Source organism: Sorex araneus, chromosome 2 (genome assembly GCF_027595985.1).
Source record: "Sorex araneus isolate mSorAra2 chromosome 2, mSorAra2.pri, whole genome shotgun sequence".
In the NCBI taxonomy this organism is placed as follows: domain Eukaryota; kingdom Metazoa; phylum Chordata; class Mammalia; order Eulipotyphla; family Soricidae; genus Sorex; species Sorex araneus.
Genome location: NC_073303.1, coordinates 229262374 through 229282553, shown reverse-complemented (window position 1 = coordinate 229282553; position 20180 = coordinate 229262374). Strand labels below are relative to the sequence as shown.

At 49.2% G+C, this 20180-nt stretch overlaps 1 protein-coding gene across 2 annotated transcripts in view; it reads left to right on the top strand.

The window, feature by feature from the left end:
• Positions 1 to 1038: 1038 nt before the first annotated feature.
• Positions 1039 to 20180, top strand: part of ADA2 (adenosine deaminase 2) — a 44811-nt gene continuing 25669 nt past the window's right edge. For both annotated transcript variants that reach the window (XM_004616706.3, XM_055128003.1), the window contains exons 1-5: positions 1039 to 1074; positions 7941 to 8010; positions 8213 to 8592; positions 9921 to 10146; positions 12363 to 12573. In XM_004616706.3, coding sequence (XP_004616763.3) covers positions 8274 to 8592; positions 9921 to 10146; positions 12363 to 12573 — 756 coding nt within the window. In that variant the 5' untranslated portion in view covers positions 1039 to 1074; positions 7941 to 8010; positions 8213 to 8273. The remainder of the gene's footprint in view (positions 1075 to 7940; positions 8011 to 8212; positions 8593 to 9920; positions 10147 to 12362; positions 12574 to 20180) is intronic.

Here is a 20180-nt window from a genome sequence, read left to right as displayed (position 1 = left end):
CCAGATGCAGAAGAGGAAGCACCTGAGGTTTGTGGGTATATCGGGGGCCAGAAGCTTTGAGACTTGAACTGAGCAGCAGGGCACAGGGCAAGCAGGTAGGTCATACATGGGCCATGTAAGTGGTACAGCCTCACAGGACCTAATCTAGATGGTTTGCACCATGTATTTTCATAGTTACATTCTATCCCAGCTGCAGTTCACTGAAACCTTCCTACGTGCCAGGCTTTTGCATGCATCCGCAGTAGACGATAGGTAGCAGGTACTGTTATTCCCATTTTCAGCCAGAAGCGGAAACAGAGTTAATAACTCTGTTATTGTGAGTTACGAGCAGCAGGTGACTGCAAGGTCTGGCCTGCCTCCAGCACCCTGCACCAGAGCTTGGTCTGCTCCACTCTCCTTCCTGGCGCTGTTGCCCTCTGTCCTGTCTCCTGCCTCATCACACCCCAGCTCTGCCTCCTACCTCCCCACCATTCTACTGTCCTCGCCCGTATCTCCGCTGGAACCCCCAAGGTGTTCACATTTGATTCTGTCTACCTCTGTCTAGCGGTTCCCTCAAATCACGTTTTGAAATAGGGCAAACCTCTAAAGTCATCCATGAGCAGATTTTAGAGTGCTTCCTCGTCGCATCTGTTGTCTGTTCTGGACCCTGAAAAGATACAGAGAGCACTCAAGCATACACAAATCCTCTCCACAGAATAGCCTAAACACACACACACAGACACACACACACACCCTGGCCCATGTGCACATAAATAATCATGTAACTCCCATGTAAGCATATAAGCACAATACGAATCTTTCCCAACACATAAATGCAAACACAGGCACAGAACACATGCTTCTTCACATGCACATAAACACACATATGTGGGTAACATGTGCACACAACCTCAGTTTCTTGCATCACAGCTTGGCACTGTTGCTCTCCATTGAGCCCATGCAGTAAGAGCCTGGAAGGAAGCGAAACCTGTGCTGACAGGAAGTGAAACCCAATGGTTGATCTCTGCTGTAGCTCTGGACACAGCTGTTGGAAGGGCTGAGCAAACAGCCTACAGTTCCTGGAACTGCTCTGAGGTAAAAGGGATCCCTTGGGGTTGGGCTGGGGGTCTGACTGGAGGGCTGGGATGCGAGGTGAATTGGAGAAGTGTCTCTCCTGGAGGGCCCTCTCCCGCCTTAGACAGGTTGTGACTTTCCACGGGGGGGAAGAGCTTCTCGCTCGCTGGCAGCCTGTGGCATGGCCTCAGACCAGCCTCCGAGTCAGATGCTCACTCAGTGTCTGTCTTTCTTCTTGGTCTGGAAAGAAACTGTTTCCAGAGAATTTTCAGGCTCCCTTTGATTCTCCCTTTCCTTTTTTTTAAAAAACTTAATTTTTAAAATTTATTTATGTTTGCTTTGGGGTCAGGGTTTACTCCTGACCTTTACCCTTCGGCTATCTCTGGTCCTTTTCACCTTCGCTTTTGAAAACAAATGAAACAGTTCATGGGGCAGAGAAGAGGAAATAAGTCTTTGGTACAAAGTGTTGAAAGGTTGTTTTTCCAAACGCCTGACCAGGCTGTAGTGGATGTGCTTTACGTCTGTCTGGTGGGTCAGAAGAAGCCCCTAGATGCTGGACTGTGCGGGTCCTCCCTCTGGGTTCAGGGGGGTGTTGGGAGGGTGGAGTTGAAGGTCTGGAAGCTCGGGAACTCTGCAGTGTGCCACTGAATACAGGAGATGGATGGGGTGCTTGCAGAGGCTAGCGGCTGGGGAGAAGTTCCAGAACTGAGAGGAGCTGAAAAAGCTCTTCAGAAGTTCTGCTGTCTGATTTGGGGGCTGTAGTCCTTGTCATGCCTCAGCATTCATCTAGTTCCTTCTTAAAATTCCCTGTTGGAGTCTGATCTAAGAATCTTTGGATAGGGGCTAGAGGGATAGCACAGCGGGGAGGGCATTTGCCTTGCACGTGGCGAACCTGGGTTCAATTCCCAGCATCCCATATGGTCCCCTGAGCACCGCCAGGAGTAATTCCTGAGTGCAAAACCAAGAGCAACCCCTGTGCATCGCCGGGTGTGATCCAAAAAGCAAAAAAAAAAAAAAAAAAAAAATCTTTGGATATAATCTAGCTCAGTGATTTACCACTTCTACTTGACTTGGAGGGTATGTTTTGTTTTGTTTTGTGGCCACACTTGAAGTGTTCAGGGAACAAGGGAACAGTACGTAGTGCCAGGATTTGAAACAGGGTCAGTCATACTTCTATTTAATTTTTTAAAATTAAGCTGCTTAACTTGAAAAGAATTCTACCTGAACAGAGCTAGTCTTCAGGAGCCACTGACCTCACCGTCCACCTCTCCCGTCTTCCCTGCCCTTAGCGGTTGTTGTGCGAAAGTGCAGAGGCGGGGGCCGGAGCGATAGCACAATGGGTAGGGCGTTTGCCTTGCATGCGGCCGACCCAGGTTCGATCCCCGGCATCCCATATGGTCCCCCAAGCACTGCCAGGAGCAATTCCTGAGTGCAAAGCCAGGAGTAACCCCTAGCATTGCTGGGTGTGACCCAAAAAGCAAAAAAAAAAAAAAAGTGCAGAGGCATCAGCCCTGGCCAGTGGGTGCTGGAGTCACACTCACTGTGGTGCCAGGGAGGGAGCCCACAGCCTCATGCCAGCAAGGAGGGCGCTCTGCCCCTGAGCCACATCTCCAGGCCCCCAGTATGCCCTTCTGACAGGTGAAGAAACTGAAGCCCATAAATGAATGTTATGTGACCGAACCAAGTTAAAAACATACTAAGAGGAATCAACTCCTGTGCTCTCTTAGACCTTGATTCTGTTCCCTGGGTCTCTTAGGTGTGTCACCCCCTACACTCTAGGGGATCAGATAAGTGTTTGGCATGAGTGTGATTTCATTGGGGAATCCTGATGGTAGAATGAAAATGGCATTAAAAACATTTTTTTTTAATTTATTAAGGGGAGAGTGGGTTGGGCCATACCTGATGTAACCTCTGGCTTACCCTGGACTCTGAACTCAGGAATCACTCCTGACAGAGCTCGGGGAACCATATGGGGTCCTAGGATCAAACCATGATTGGCAGCATGCAAGGCAGCATTTTCTCTGCTGTATTATCTCACCAGCCCTACATTTAACCTTTAAGTGGGGTGTTCGGCTACCAAAGAGATAGTATGGGGACTGAACGTTGAATGTAAGTAAAGGAATATGCCTTATAACCTTTCAGTATCTGTATTGCAAACCATAATGCCCAAAAAGAGTGATCGAGTGAGAGAGAGAGAGAGAGAGAGAGAGAGAGAGAGAGAGAGAGAGAGAGAGAGAGAGGAGAGAGAGAGAGTTGCCTGCCATGGGCCATGGGGGGGAGGGGGCGGGGTGGAAACTGGAGACACTGGTGGTGGAAAATGTATACTGGTGAAGGGACAGGTGTTGAAACACTATATGACTGAAACCAAATCATGAATAACTGTTAACTGTGTATCTCACTGTGATTCAATTAATAAATAAATTTTTAAGATAAATTTTAAACAAGAGATAATATGGGGTTTAAGGCATTTGCCTTGAATATGGTTTACCCTAGTTCGATAAGTTGTGGCCCCAAAACAGAACAACAGATAAATAAATATTTACACATAAAAACTCCTGAAAGACCTCCCCACAAGCTATAATCAATGAAAATTCAAATTGTGTGACTGTAAAACTTTTTTTGATATAATCTTTCTAACTGACCTTTCCTTGATCCTTCCCAAAGTCTCAGGACAAATTTCTTTCTTCTCAGTCTTTTTTTGGAATGGGGCGTGGGTCATACATGGCTGTGCTCAGGGTTTGCTCTGTGCTCTGCGGTCACTTCTGGCAGTGCTGGGGATGGGTCATACATGTGTGATGCTGGGGACTGAACTGCACCCAACACGCAAGGGAAGTGCCCTGACCTCTAGACTATCTCTTAGTACTCTGAACTAATAGTTTCATAGAAGGTTTGTAGAATTTTTTATTTTGTTTTGTTTTTGTGTAAGGTCACACCTGATGGTGCTCAGGGTTTACTCCAGGCTCTGGGCTCAGGGATCACTACCCTGTGGGGACTGGGATGCAGTGCTGGGCGTCAGCCCTGGGTTGGCTGTGTGTAAGGCAAGCACCTTACCTGCTGTATTTCACTTGCCCCTGGGATTTTTTAATGCTCAGTGGACTGAGAACATGGTTGTACGCAGGAGGCCCAGGTTTGATCCTAACCCCCAGTACCATAGGGTCCCCCAACCAAAGCAGAACACAGCCAAGTAGCCCATGATACCATTGAGTGTGGCCTTAAAATTATTAACAAGTAGCTCATGCCCTGGGATTGGAGTCCATACTGCATTTGTAGCCCTGGATCAATCCCTGGCACCATTTGGCCCTACCTTGCCCCAAGCACAACTCGAGTGACCTCTGGGTGTGACTTCAAAACAAAAGAAAGTGCTAATGTCCTGAACTATCAAGATGATATACCTGGACTGTGCTCATTATCCTACATTATTGATTTCCTTTTTTCTCCCATCTAATTTTCATTTATCTCTCTGAGATGCTCTTTATCTGGATATTGGGTTTCCTGAATCAACACAATCATCTCACTTTCTTTCTTTCTTTTTTTTGGGGGGGAGGGGTCACACCTGGGGATGCTCAGGGGTTACTCCTGGCTCTGCACTCAGGAATTACTCCTGGCGGTGCTCAGGGGACTACATGGGATCCTGGGAATCAACCCAGGTCAGCCTCATGCAAGGCAAACGCCCTACCCGCTGTGCTATTGCTCCAGCCCCCCTCTTTCTTTCTATTCTTTTCTTTCTTTTTTTTTTTTTTAGTTAAAAAGTTAAATAACGGGGCTGGAGCAATAGCACAGCGGGTAGGGCGTTTGCCTTGCATGAGGCTGACCTGGGTTTAATTCCCAGCATCCCATATGGTCCCCTGAGCACCGCCAGGTATAATTCCTGAGTGCAGAGCCAGGAGTAACCCCTGTGCATTGCCAGGCGTGACCCAAAAAGAAAAAAAAAATGTTAAATAGCTCTGGTGAAGGGATTGGTGTCAGTGGAACTTTGTATACCTGAATCTCAATCATAAATAACTTTTTAATTCACAGTGATTCAATTAAAAAAAAATTTTAACCTGGTTCTCTGCAGCAGAGCTACACTTAGTGGAACCCCCAGACGCCAGGAGGTGCTGGGACCTTGTGCCCCAGGCCACGCTCCAGCCCCGCCCGCTCTCTCGACCCTCTTCTCATTAGCCTTTCTCTTATTTCGCTGTACTTCCTTTTCTGTTCTATTTTTATTTTGGGGACCCCCACCTGCAGTGCTCAGGATTTTCCCCAGCGGAACATTGTTCTTGGGGTTCTCCAGGTTGTGAGGATCTAGGCCAGGAAAAAGCATATTTATTCTCCAGCCCTTGGAGATACCTTGCAGCCTTTTACTGACCACTGGGGGGAGGGGTGTTTTTTTTTCTTTTGTTTTGAGGCTATTTTTTTCTTTTTTTTTTTTTCCACACCAGCAATGCTCTGAGCTGTGTGTTCAGGGATCACTCCTGGAGATGCTCAGTGGAATATACGGGGTGCTGGTGTTTGAAGCTGGGTCAGTGGTGGCAAGACAAGTACTATACTCTCTATATTACCTCTCTGGCCATTTTAGTATTACTTTTACTTTCTAAAATATCTTCTTAAATGTTGTCAATAGTGTTAGAATATCAAGAAATTTCAGCTTTAAAAAAAACCCAGAATTTCAGCTTTCGAACTCTTAATTTCTAAGAACTCTTTTTTCACTTGGTTAATTTTTAAAAAACCCCTGATACTGTTTTATGAACACATTAGCTTCAGCAGTTCCTATTTCTCTAAGTATATTATTATAGCTCTTGTGAAATTTTCTTTCATTTCCTTTTTTTTTTTTTTTTTTTGCTTTTTGGAGTTACACCCGGAAATGCACAGGGGTTACTCCTGGCTTTGCACTCCAGAATTACTCCTGGTGGTGCCTGGGGGACCATTTAGGATGCTGAGAATCAAACCCGGGTGGGCTGCGTGCAAGGTGAATGCCCTATCCGCTGTACTATCCCTCCAGCCTCTTCCATTTCCTGCACTGTCTGAACTTCCCTTCCGTTTTTTCTCTCTGTGTGTCCTTCTTCTTCCCTTACTTCCCTTCCCTTCCTGTTTGTACACTGACGAGGATAAGTGTTGCTCCCTTGGCTGCCTTCCTTGCTCGGATCACACACTTGAGCTGTGGCGTTTGCACACACATTTGGTTGTGGTGTGCTGAAGATGGCACACTTTCATGTGTCTCCAGGGGTCCCAATGGCAGTGCCACTGGGATCACACTCGGCATGAAGCGGTGCTGGGGATCTAACTCATGGCCTCACACTGGCAAAGCAGGTGCGTGACCTCTGCCCCTCTCTGTTTTGCTTGGTTTTGGATTTTGGGCTACATCCAATGGTGCTCAGGGCTTACTCCTGGCTCTGCAGTCAGGAATCACAGGGCCTGTATGGGATGCTGGGGCTCTGTCCCAGGTGGGCCATGTGTAAAGCAGGCAGTCTACCTGCTGGGCTCTTTTCAGACCTCTGGCTATATTTGAGAGTAAAGCGCACTTTATTTTTTAACTGAAACACTTTTAAGGCGCCAGCGTGCAGCAGTAAGGTGAAGGCACTTGCTTTGCATGGAGCACACTGGGGTTCAATCCCCAGCATCCCTGTGCATGGGGAGCAACCCCTGAGCACAGAGCTAGGAGTAACCTCTAATAACTGCTGGGTATGGCCTAAAAGCAAAACAAACCCCCCAAAAGCAAAAAATTTTTTTAATTTAATTTTTTTAATTGAATCACTGTGAGATACAGTTACAAGCTTTCATGTTTGAGTTTCATTCATACAGTGATCAAACACCCATCCCTCCACCAGTGAACATTCTCCACCACCAATGTTCCCAGTATACCCCCCATCCAACCCTCCCCCTGCCTCCATGGTAGACAATTTCCCCATACTCTCTCTCTACCTGGGGCATTATGGTCTGCAATACAGATACTGAGAGGTCATCATGTTTGGTCCTTTATCTACTTTCAGTACACATCTCCCATCCCGAATAGTTCCTCCAAACATCATTGTCTTAGTGATGCCTTCTCTATTTCAGCTGTCTTCTCCTCCAGCTCATGAGACAGGTTTCCAAATATGGGGCAATATTCCTGGCCCTGTGTCTACTGTCCTTGGGTGTCAGTCTCATATTATGTTATTTTATATTCCACAAATGAGTGCAGTCCTTCTATGTCTGTCCCTCTCTTTCTCTCTTTTTTTTGGGGGGTCACACCCAGCGAATGCATAGGGGTTACCCCTGGCTCTGCAAGCAGGAATTACTCCTGGTGGTGCTCAGAGGACCATATGGGATGCTGGGAATCAAACCCAAGTTGGCTGTGTGCAAGGCAAACACCCAACCCACTGTGCTATTGCTCCAGCCCCCATGTCACTCTCTTTCTGACTCACTTCACTTAGTATGATACTGTCCCCTCCGCCCCTCTCGGAGAGCCTAGCAAGCTACCGAGAGTATCCCGCCCGCACAGCAGAGTCTGGCAAGCTACCCGTGGCGTATTCGATATGCCAAAAACAGTAACAAGTCTCACAAGGGAGACGTTACTGGTGCCCGTTCGAGCAAATTGATGAACAACGGGATGACAGTGACAGTGCGGTGATGATACTCTCCATATCCATTCACTTATACGCAAGTTTCATGACTTTCTAACAGCTGCATAGTATTCCACTGTGTAGATGTACCAAAGTTTCTTTAACCAGTCGTCTGTACTTGGGCACTTGGGTTGTTTCCAGGTTCTGGCAATTGTGAACAGTGCTGCAATGAACATATAGGTACAGATGTCATTCCTACTGTGCTTTTTTGCACCCTCAGGATATCCCAGAAGTTCAAGTGGTATTGTGGGGTCATATAGAAGGTCAATTTCTAATTTTTGAAGGACTGTCCGTATTGTTTTCCAGAAAGGCTGGACCAGTCGGCATTCCCACCAACAGTGAGTGTCCCTTTCTCCCCACATCCACGCCAGCACTGGTAAGCAAAACATTTTAAAATTTGATTTTAATGTCTTCCTCAGCATGTGCGCCCTGGGGGCTTCGTCTCAGGGACCTTTTGCTTAGAAAAGCCCTCCTTGCGATTACCCAGAGGCCTCTGGGGTGGGGTAAGAGGAGGCTGCCTCCTGTAGTCTGAGAAAGGGCGGGAGAAACAAACTCAGAATTCCCACTCACCTCCGCAGGGCTCACCTTCTCCGCTCAACCCGCTGCGGCTCATCTGAGTAACTTCCTCCCCCAGGCGCGATGCTGGCGGGGTGCACCCCTGCGCGAGCAGCGCTACTCTTCCTGCTCCTGGGGGCGGCTCTTCCTTACTGCTCAGCCATCCCCATAGACGATGCGCGGAACCAGCTGCTCGCACGAGAGAAGATGATGCGGCTGGGGGGACAGCTGGTGCTGAGGCACGAGGAGGAGGTGGCCAACGCAAAGCTCATGGCGCTCAAAGAGGCTGAGATGCGGCAGGCCCTGAGCACCCAGGAGTTCCCGCCCAGTATGCACTTCTTCCAGGCCAAGGGTCTCATGGAGAGGAGTGAGGTCTTTAAAGTCCTGCAGAGAATGCCCAAAGGTAAAGATGGAAATATTGCTTTTGGAGCCTGGGAAGGTGGTGGTGGGGGGGGGGGGGGAGCTAGACTGGCAACTGGTATAGTCATCGAAATCATTACTGTCCTGAACGGAATCGAGAGATTCCTCGTTAGCAAATGTTCCCCTGTTCTTGCAGGAAAGGAAGAAGATGGCTGCTCAGTCACCCTGTAAACAAAACACTTCCATGGGGAGGAGGGAGCAGCCCCAGAAACGGGTGGTCACGCAGTTAGAGCTGGAAAGCCAGCTCCCCCTGAGCACTGGCCAGGGCACAGAAGCAAGCCACACCCTCCCCTCTCCTTAAACTCCCATTCCCCTTTATTTTGTTTTTTGGAGCCACACCCAGCAGCGCTCAGCCTTCCTCTTGGCTCTGCATTCAGGATTATTTCTTGTGGGGCTTGGGGACCACAAGTCGTGCTCGAGATTAAACCTGGGTCAGCCACATGCAAGGCAAGCATCCCACACTGTGTACGAACTCTCTGGCCCTCAAACCCCTATCTTCCAACCTTTTTCCACGGGACAAGTTAATAAATAGGCTACAAAATAAAACTGCATCTTGGATGAACACATTGCTAATAGTATTTTCTATAATACAAGCACATCCACTGACTAATAAAGTAATTACAATCATTTTTTATTTTTTATCAACTATAATTATAATTATATAGCCATTGCAACTTACAAAAGTGCTTATACCTTCATTTTTTAGCATTATATAGAGAGATGTTTTTAAAAAAATAGTTTGGTAAAGCAGCCTTATCAATTAGTGGAGAAGCCTTGTTACCTCAGTAGCAATTTTTACAATATATATATATTTTTTAAATTAAAAAAATAGAAAATAGATAGGGCTGGAGAGAGTGCAACTAGCTCTGCACATGGCTGGCATTCAGGAGCCGGGTACCCTCGTCCTCGACCACAGAGTCAGAAATAACCCCAGAGCACAACCAGGTGTGGCTCCAAAACCAAAAGATGAAACAAAACACAACCAAAGAGCTCAAGCTCCCAACAAATAGCTAAAGTGGACAGAGCCCCCAGCCTCACCCAGGCTGCTGTTTAGGGCTCTGAGGCTGCTGTCCTGAGGATGCACCCCGGGCTCCTCCCTCGTGGGGGAGGCGGCTCAGAAATCCCGTTTGAAAAGCAGAGCAAGGAAGCCAGGCGACAGGGGACAGGGTGAGGCGGGCCAAGGCCGCCTGAGCTGGGGACGATGCTCAGTTTCCAAAAGCTCAAGATCCTGTGCTCCCCGCTTCCCTCCCCCAGCGACAGGCCTGGAATTCCACCCCTTGCTCCAACCTTCTTTTTCCGTGTTCTTCCCAGGGGCTGCCTTACACCTCCACGACTTTGGCATCCTGAGTATGGACTGGCTGGTGAAAAATGTCACCTACAGGCCCCACTGCCATTTCTGTCGCACCCCAAGGGGGGCCCTGAAGTTCAAATTTGCCCACCCAACCCCCCCAGCACCTACACCAGCAGAATGTTCGGAGTGGATTTTGCTGGAGAATTACCGTAAGCAGCTGCAGAACGTCTCTGAGTTTGACAACAAGTGAGTAAAATTCAGAAAGCGTCAGTACTAGGCCTGCCCAGGGGGCCAGCCGTGTGTGGAGTGTCTATTATAGGTGCAGAACCTTTAACATAAAATCTAGCCTTGGAAGTGGGCGTGGGGGGCAGAGAGATAGTACAGAGGTTTATGTACTTGTCTTGCATGCAATAAGTTCTTATTAGATCCCCGGCACATATGTGATCCCCTGAGTACCACCAAGAATGATCTCTGAGGGGCTGGAGCAATAGTACAGTGGATAAGGCACTTGCCTTGCATGCAGCAGACCAGCGTAAGATCCCTTCATTCCAATTCCCAAACTCAGTGCCAGGGGTAAGCCCTAAGCATCTCTGGGTTTGGGGAAAAAAAAAAATTCAGGGTTCAGGCCAGGGATGCAGCACAGCACAGTGGTAGGGCATGTTTGACAGCCTGGGTTCAACTTCCAATACCAAGTGGTTTCGTAAACATGGCTAGAGGACTGCACCTGAGCACTTAGCCAGAAATCACCCCAAGGCACAGCCTGGTGAGGACCCAAAACAAGAAAAATCAGAGGTGGAATTCAGTATCTAGTGGAGTAGGACCCACGCTTCACACGCAGGAGCCCCAGGTCTCTTCCCTGCCACTACATTCACCATCCCGGGAATACTACCAGGAGTAACCGCTGAGCACAGAGCCGTCAGAAGGAAAAATTCAGGGGCTGAGGATGTAGTTCAGTAGCTGAAAGTCTGCATTTAAGCACTAGGTTCAATTCCTGATACAAAAATATCCCGTCTCCCACCCTTCCCCCAAATCAGAAGGCCTTTTTATTTTGTTTTCTTTATGGGGCAGGGGCTAAGACACACTTGGCAGTGCTCAGGGGCTATTCCTGGCTCAGTGCTCAGAGGTTGGAACCCAGCCTCCAGCATGCCCCACAGTCCCCTGAAAATCTCCTGTCCCAGGAAGCCTTTTCTTTGCGCTTTATAGGATACTTGACTAGACACAGGTTTTCAACACGTTTTCCTTCTTAAGTTCCTGGTGAATTTAAAATTCTATTTCATTTACAAAAGATAATAACAGCAACACTGCTGTTGAATGAATTGAGATTTGTCTTGATGTGCAAATAGACTAGAGAAAAGAAACATTTGTAGCACCTGGAGCAGTGGCAGGGCAGCTGGTGGGGGAAAGAGCTTGAACACTCAAGGGGAAACTTCTTAAGGAACGTGCCCAGTAATTTAGACGGGACAACTATAGGTCAGCCGGAGAACCACCAAGATGCTTTTGTGATGTTGCTTCCCTTTATGCTCAATAAAGGCGAGGCTTAGCCTGGCTAAGTGTGTTGCCCAGGGCCACAGAGCAGAAAGGCCAGTTGTGCCCCTCCACTGCTGCCCCCACCCCTCAGGCAGTGCTGAGCACACGGGGTCCATCAGAACCCCTATAGTAGTTGCTTTGGTAGAGAGAAGGTCACATGTCACAAACTGGATACTTAAAAATGCATTTTCTGGGGACTGGAGCAATAGCACAGCGGGTAGGGCGTTTACCTTGCACGCGGCCGACTCGGGTTCGAATCCCAGCATCCCATGTGGTCCCCCAAGCACCGCCAGGAGTAATTCCTGAGTGCATGAGCCAGGAGTAACCCCTGTGCTTTGCTGGGTGTGACCCAAAAGGCAAAAAAAAAAAAAAAAAAAAGCATTTTCTGGGGCTGGGGAGATAGGACAGGGGTTAGGGTGGAGCCTACCCAAATTCAATTATCAGCACCAGGTGGTCCCCTGAGCACAACCAGATGTGGCCCCACCTGACCCTTAACCCGACTCACCAAAAGATGTATTTTCTGTCCAGTCAGAAGGCAGAATTCAAGATCCAGGAGCAAGTCCTGGATTGGCACATTCCTTTCTCCTGGGGCGTGTCCCTGGTTCTCTTTGCTCACCTGTGTGCCCTGTCTCGGATGCCTCCAGCATCACGGAGGCCCTCGGTATAACCTTAAAGGTAGTACAGTGTTTAAGATCACCTTACCTAGATACTGTATGTATTTAGCATACCTCCAAGTATAGCCGCCCCATGGCTATGTTTGGGTTTCAACATTTGTAAGAACTCAAGCTGATGCTCCACCTACTTCCCTGAAAATCCGAGGCTCTGGGTCCCATAGCGTCCGATGGCTCAGCACTGGGATGGGGACAGGACAGTTCGGCAGGGGTCTCACGTCAGCCTGCAGGCCTCCCCCATGTGTCCCTTTGTGTCTTGGACAGCCTGCTGAAGGCCTTCACTCTGGTGACCAAGAACCCTGACGTGACTTACGCAACCCAAGACCTCATCTGGTCCAAGTTTGAAAGCATCTTCTTCAGCATCTCTGGCCTCGTACACTTTGCTCCTGTGTTCAGGGACTATATCTCCCGGGCCCTGGCGGAGTTCTACGAGGACAACGTGCTCTACCTAGAGCTCCGGGCCATGCTCTACCCGGTAAGCCCATCTCCTCCTCTGTCTGGCTCTGACTTTAGACTTTGTCCTCTCTGTTCCCCAGGCCCCTATGATAGATTATACAGAACTAGTTGTGGACTATACCCCAGGGACCACCTTTAGCATGGAGATCTGAAATGGACTGGGCTGACCCCAACAAAACAGTGATCCTCACCTTCCTCTTTCATGATCCCCCATGCTCTGCCCCCCCTCCCGCCCCAGGGCCTGACAGTGCTCACAGTTCCCTGTGGACACTAAGCAGCCCTTGGCACCTGACCCTTTTTAGCCTGTCTCCGTTCATAGCAAAATTTAATTCCTTAGGATGATGCTCTTGGTACTGGGATGGCTACAGAATTTGGGAAATGGATTGAGTTATATTCAGTGGGTGCTGAACCCCTTCTTTGGAAAAAGTATACTCTTCATCACCAGTCTGTCCTGGGTGTGGCGTCTGATATGCAATTCTAGAAGTCCAGGAGTACTGGTTTCCCAAAGTACTATCTCTGATCATGATGAGTAATTTGATGACCCCTTGTCCCTTGGGCATGGAGCCCAGTTCCTATCCGGAAACTGCCCCTCTCGTTTTTCAGTACATCCCAAAGCCATCTCGCCATCTCCCTGAGAGTGTCCAAGGCTGGCCTTCTCCCTGTAGCCTGTTCCCCCGACTGGGTGGAGGAGGGGGAAGACACAAGCCCCCCTCTCTGTCCCTCCCGGGCTCCCCTAGACTTGGATGAGGAACAGGCTGGTGAGTGGGGCAAAGCCTTCTAGCAGCAGAATTCCCCTGAGGATCTCTGCTCCGGAGTGGCCGGCTCCTGGGGCACGATTTCCCGGAAAGAGATGCAGAGGAAAGGTGGGCGCTTTTCCATGGGGCATTGGGGGAGCCTTCTCCCCTGCAGGTTTCCCATATGCCCATTACAACGTGTCCCACAGAGCTCAGCACAAGGCATTTGGGGTTGCCCATGCTAGCCAAGTGACTGTGCAGAAGATGTGGAACCCCGTGTGCTGCCCCAGCCTGGGCTCCTCTGACTCTGCCTTCATCTGCTCTCGGCCTGAGCCCTGATGTGCCCCCACACCTCCCGGCCACACTTCCTCCTCAGCCACCAAGTTCACCTGCTTCCTGTTTGTGTACCGCTCGTGCTTCTGGGTTTCCTTCAAATCACTCTGTACCCAACCCTTCCCGCACTCTCCGAGAAAGGTCTGTGTGTGGGATTCCAAAACACTGCCAGGGTGACGTTTAGCTTCTAGGCATGCAATGCGAGAACAAGGCCTCTCCAGCCCAGTACCTTTTTCTGCATCTTCTTATGTGGCTCTCCTTCTTCCTCAACTTTCTCTTTCCTCTCTTCCGCCTCCATTTTTTATTCTTTTTTCCCCTGTGAGGTTGTCGAGGATGCCAGGTGCCAGGCGTGCAAGACAGGTGGGCAGTGCCCTTCACTGTAATAGTTCTAGGTCTGGGAAGTGGCTCAGGCAGCCACAGCATGTGCTTTGCCTGTAGGAACCTCGGGTGTTTCTACTGCCACCCAGCCCCCCTCCAAAAAAAAATAACAATTTATTTTTTGTTTTGTTTTGTTTTGTTTTGTTTTGGTCACACCTGGAAATACTCAGGGGTCACTCCTGGCAGTGCTCATGGGATGCCGGGGATCAAACCCGGGTCAGCCACGTACAAGGCAAGTGCTCCACCCTCTATAGCATTGCTTCAATTCAAGATAACAATTTCTTGCTGAGGGATTTATGGGGAAATATGAATTTATATATATCACTGTATCACAGTTGTTTATTGATTTACTCGAGCAGGCACCAGTAACATCTCTATTACACTCAGCCCTGAGATTTTAGCAGCCTCTCATTACTCGTCTTTCCCAACGACTGGAGGCTCTTTAAGGGTCAGGGGAATGAGACCTATCGTTACTGTTTTTGGCATATTGAATATGCCATGGGTAGCTTACCAGGCTCTGCGAGTGGGCGGGATATCCTAGGTAGCTTGCCAGGCTCTCGAGAGGTATGTATAGATGTATCTGTTACTGTCTTTTGAATATGAATATGCCACGGGGAGCTTGCCAGGCTCTCCCAAGTGGGCAATAGACTCTCAATAGCTAGTCAGGTTCTCCAAGAGGGAGAACTAAACTATTAGATGTCAGGCGGGCACATTGCTTGGGGGCAAGAGGCGAGGGCAAAAGGCTGTGTCACTCTGGTCCAGGAGCTTGGTTTTATAGTCTCTGGATGTTGGCCATTGATGGGATTACACAGCACCGGGGGCAGTCTCTGCCTAGCTACTGGAAAATGGGGGATCTGGGTGGAAGAGGCCCAGTCCTGATCCAAGCAGGCTTGGAGATCTCAGCCCTGGGCCCCGCACACCTGGCTTCCTCCGCCGGCTCCCCCATGCGTGAGGCTCGTCCGAATGAGTGGAGAGTGGCCCTAAGCATGGCCATGGCTGGGTTCTGGAGGTCCCAGTCAAAGCTCTGCTGGTGGGAAGGGGCACACAGAGGGAAATGCAAATTGCAAATCGTAAATAAATGTAAATCTCTTCACATTTATATGTATATATTTATATATTCTTTTGTTTATTTATTTAGCTTTTGGGGTCACACCCAGTGATGCTCAGGGCTTACTCCTGACTCTGCACTCCTAAGGAAAAACTCCTTAGGAGTGCTTAGGGGGTCGACCATATAGAATGCCGGGATCAAACCCAAGTCAACCACTTGCAAAGCAAATGCCCTACCAGCTGTACTATCACTCCAGCACCTACATATATCCTTTTAGATGTAAAAGAATGATTTAAAGAATATTGAGAATATACAAAGTGAAAATGATTAGCATTACCTGATGGGTAGGGGAAAAACAATCTGTATCATGCAGGAAGGAGAACATTCCAGAGAATTCTAGAAGATAGGGATGGTTCACTGAGTTAAAGGGCAAGTGTAGAATGTATTCCTTGCACTGGGAGCAGCTTATGCAAAGGTCTCGACTCTCCAAATGGTTATCTGGAATATATTTGAAAATACAGGGAACTCTTCCTGACTAGAGAAGATTCCAGGGACACTCACTCACTCACTGCGCTCAGGAGTCACTCCTGCTGGGCTTGGGGTGGGTGCAGGGAATCAGACTCAGGTCAGTCGTACACAAGACAAGTGTCCTACCTGTTGTACTATCTTTCAAGCCCAAAGGGTAGCTTTAAACAAAGGCATCTGAGCACATTTGCAATCTAGCAAGCTCAGTCTAGTGGCCTGGGAAAAATGAATTTGTGCAGTTTTCTCAACCTTTTCCTTGTGGTGGCCCCTTCCAACTCTGTTCCTCTCAATATCCCCCACTCCATCCTACTGGCTGTCCCCAGTCTCATGCTGTGGCTCTCTGTTTACACAATTGTCACTTGTAGCCCTATGGGAAATTCCGTGGGCTCTCCAAGGGGTCATATGGCCCCTGGTTGAGGCTGGATTAGAATTTAAGGGTCCCCTCCAGTGAAAGAGGAAGAGAATGGAGACCCTTAAAGAGACCAGACACCTGCAGCTGCAAGACGATGAGGAGTGTAATGAAGGCAGACGTGGGGAGGAGAAGACAGGTCCAGCAAGTGCAGACTACACAATTCTAGGGGCTGCCTGCAGGGGGTGGATCCTGGCATTGACTTGAGTTTATCGTAAGTACTGACTATAGTATTGGACTGGACCTGTCAGGAGGAGCGAGGTAGAAATGGAAAAATGGCGATACCTACAAGACAGGACAGGAGGGAGAGCACCGCAAGTAAAGCTCTTGTCCTGCATGCACTCAGGGTGCCGAGCACCACGGTGGTCCTCAGCCCCATCAGGAGTCATCTCTCAGTGCACACCCGAGGGTGAGCCCTGAGCTCTGCTAGGATGGCCCCAAACCAAGACAAAACAAACAAAAATCCATGGCTAGAGATACTCATGAGTTTAGAGGAGAGTGACATTTGACATTTACCTGTTAAAAGGTGATCACTAACTACCAGGGACCAGAGAAATAGCACAGCAGGTAAGGCACACCTTGCGTGTGGCCCATCCGGGCTCAATCTCTGGCATTCCATATGGTCGCCTGAGCACCACCAAGAATGATTTCTGAGTGCAGACCCAGAAGTAACCCCTAAGCATCGCCAGGTGTGCCCCTCCCCCCACCAAAGTAATCACTACCTGGAAGAGAGTGGCAAGGTGGAGTCCAGAAAACTATTGATTTTGTTATTGTTTTTGTGGCTGGGTGGGCCACTCCTATCAGTGTTTAGAGCTTATCCAGGCTCTGTGCTCTGGCAGGGCTTGGGAACCATGTGTGTGTCTGAGTCAGCTGCACACTACTTCTCCAACCTGAAAAATGTGGATTGGAAAGCACCCTAGAAGGTCACCCTAGAAGGTCACCCTAGAAGGTCACCTTTGAGTCATGCTGAGAAGCCCAGTTCCAGGGACAGGAACTCTGCAGTGGGCTTGGGGAGGGCAAAGCGATGTCCACCTGGGCCCCTCCTGGCATGCCCAGGATACCATTGACTGTCTTGGATTTGCAAATCCCTCCTCCTAAGCAGTTGATTCAAGCTTCCCCCCCACCCCCCATTGCCCCATCAGCAGTATTGTCTCCGAGGGCATCCTCAACTTGCCTTTTATGGAACTGCTGGGAGGTGGGACTCCCCCTCTCACCCCCTGACTTTCTCTCCCTCCATACCGGCCTGCCCTCCAGTCAGGGAGTAGGCCCTTTGCTCAAGGACAATTCCCTCCCCACCTACCTCCCAGGGGTGCTGGAGTCACCTTTGCGTTTGTCATAAGGAATATCACACCATCTCTTCTTCCTTCCTTCTTTTTTTTTTTTTTTGTTTGTTTTGGGCCACACCAGCAGTACATAGGAGTGACCCCTGGCATGAAAGACTGGGGGGTGTGGGGGGCTGGAGATAGCTGAGAAGGTAGGGCGTTTGCTTTGCACGGGGCCAACTCGGGTTCGATTCCCAGTATCCCATATGGTTCCCTGAGCACCGCCAGGAGTAATTCCTGAGTGCATGAGCCAGGAGTAACCCCTGAGCATCGCTGGGTGTGAAGGAAGGAAGGAAGGAAGGAAGGAAGGAAGGAAGGAAGGAAGGAAGGAAGGAAGGAAGGAAGGAAGGTAGGAAGGAAGGAAGGAAGGAAGGAAGGAAGGAAGGAAGGAAGGAAGGAAGGAAGGAAGGAAGGAAGGAAGGAAGGAAGGAAGGAAGGACTGTGTGGGTACTTAGAATTAAAATAGGATTGGCCACATACAAGCACCTTACCTCCTGTACTGTTTCTTTTGCTCTTCCCTCTATTTTAACTTTCCAGACTCCTTTTTTTGTCCTTGTTTGGGTCACACTGGCAATACTCAGGGGTTATGCCTGGCCTTGCATTCAAGAATTGCTCCTAGCAGTGTTCAGGGGTTCTTATGGGATGTCGGGGATCCAACCCAGGTTGGCCGTGTGCAAGGCAAATGCCCTACCCACTGTGCTATCGCTCCTCCCTCCTAGACTCCTAGACACATAAGTGCAGAGGAAGTCTACTCTAAAAATAACCTTCCTTGAGAGAGTGGAGAGAGAGCACATGGGTGCACATGTGGAGGGGGGGTGGAGGGGGGGAGGAGAGAGAGAAAGAGAGAAAGAGAGAAAGAGAGAGAGGAGTGTTTGTCATAGAGGCAGGTTGAGGGGCATTGGTGGTGGGAAATGTACACTGGTGAAGGGAAGGGTGTGGGAACATTGTATGACTGAAACCCAATCATGAGCAACTTTGTAACAGTGGATCTCACGCTGATTCAATAAATAAATAACCCTCCTCTGGTCAGAGCAATAGTATAGCGGGTAGGGCATTGCCTTGCATGCAGTCAACCTGTGTTCCTGGGTTCGATCCTTGGCATTCCAAGTGGTTTCCCTGGCACTACCAGGACTGATCCCTGAATGCAGAGCCAGGGGTAACCCCTAAGCAAAACTGGTGTGGCTCAAAAACCAAAAAAAATTTTAATTAATTAAAATAAATAAATAAAAATAACCTTGCTGAGGTTGGGGGTGGGGAGGGGGGCTGAGACAGTACAGTGAGCTGCTAGAGCATCCTGCACATGCCCCGCCTGGAATGATCCCGAGCCAGAAGAAAACCCTAAGCATAGTTGGGCGTGGCCCACAAACAACAAAATAAGAGTCCTCCTGGACCCTGTCTCTCGCCCTAGGTTCCTGTCTTCTCTCAGAACACAGGTGTGGAGTCTTCAATCTGCCTAACTGGCTCCAGTTTGCCACTCTCATTGTTGTGACTTTTTTTTTTTTTTTTTTTTTGCTTTTTGGGTCACACCTGGCGATGCACAGGGGTTACTCCTGGCTCTGCACTCAGGAATTACCCCTGGCCGTGCTCAGGGGACCATATGGGATGCTGGGATTTGAACCTGGGTCGGCCGCGTGCAAGGCAAACGCCCTACCCGCTGTGCTATCTCTCCAGCCCCTCATTGTTGTGACTTTTTAAAAATAGTGGCCATCCCCGGCGGTGCTCTCCGGTGCAGTGCTCTGGATTCCCCTGGGGCGACCCGGGCCATACTTGATGGTGCCTTTGGGGACATGGAGCATCAGGGTTTGAACCCAGGGCTTCATACATGCTAGCAAGCGTTCTGCATCCCTGGCCCCATATTTTGAAGATGGTGTTTTCACATGTAACACTTTCACGTATAAATAGACCTACAGCCTAATTCTGGAAGCAAGGCAGTGTACGGTGTGGACGTAATTCTGCACACATCAACCAACTACAGGACTTGCCTGGCATTTTCCACCCAGCCCCCTCTGCGGGCGAGGGAAGGGACTGCCTCCAGGCTGTTTAGGAGATTGCAAGTCTGAGGCTCAAGGAAGTGAGTGCAGCTCTCGCCTGGAGTGGGTTTGGAAGGCAGAGCTGCCTCGCCAGCTGGGGCTCCTTCCATAGCTGCATGGACTAGAGGTTTGCATCTGGCGGAGTTCCTAAGAAGCAGGAGTAGGGCTCGGCTTAGGGAGTCTTGTGAGCAGAGCAGATAAGACGAGGGCACAAATAATCCATCCCAAAGAAAGGAAAGGGTGGCTTCACCTTGTAAGTGAAGACTTTGAAACAGAAGAGCCGGCAGGGACAAGGCTGGTTCTATGTTGGCTGGAAGAAACTGCACCTTCTAGCACAGTTTATTCCAATATTTTGACCTGGAAAGTGTAAGCATCAGGTCCACCTGCCAGGTGAACTGAAGGAAGCCCTGCCCCTGGATGTGTCAGTCAAGTTCCTCCGCCAACTTCCCGAGACAGCAGCGACCTCAGCTTCCCTTCATGTTTCCTGCCAGGACCCACGTTTGTTGCCGTGTGCTTGCATTACTTTTCAAACTTTGTCTTGTTTTATTTTATTATTTGCGTTAAGACACCATAATTTAAAGAGTTTTTCATAGTAGAGTTCCAGGCATACAGTATTTGGCCACCAGTCCCATCCATGTGTTACTCATGTCCAAACATGTACATAATCTGAGTTTGATAGGGGCAGGGGTCTGTCCAGAGCCTTAGTATCTCCAACAAAGAACCTAGGGATACATGGAAGACAAAAAGTAAAACTTAGGGGTTGGAGCAATAGCATAGCGGGTAGGGCGTTTGCCTTGCACGTGGCCAACCCGGGTTCAATTCCCAGCATCCCATATGGTCCCCTGAA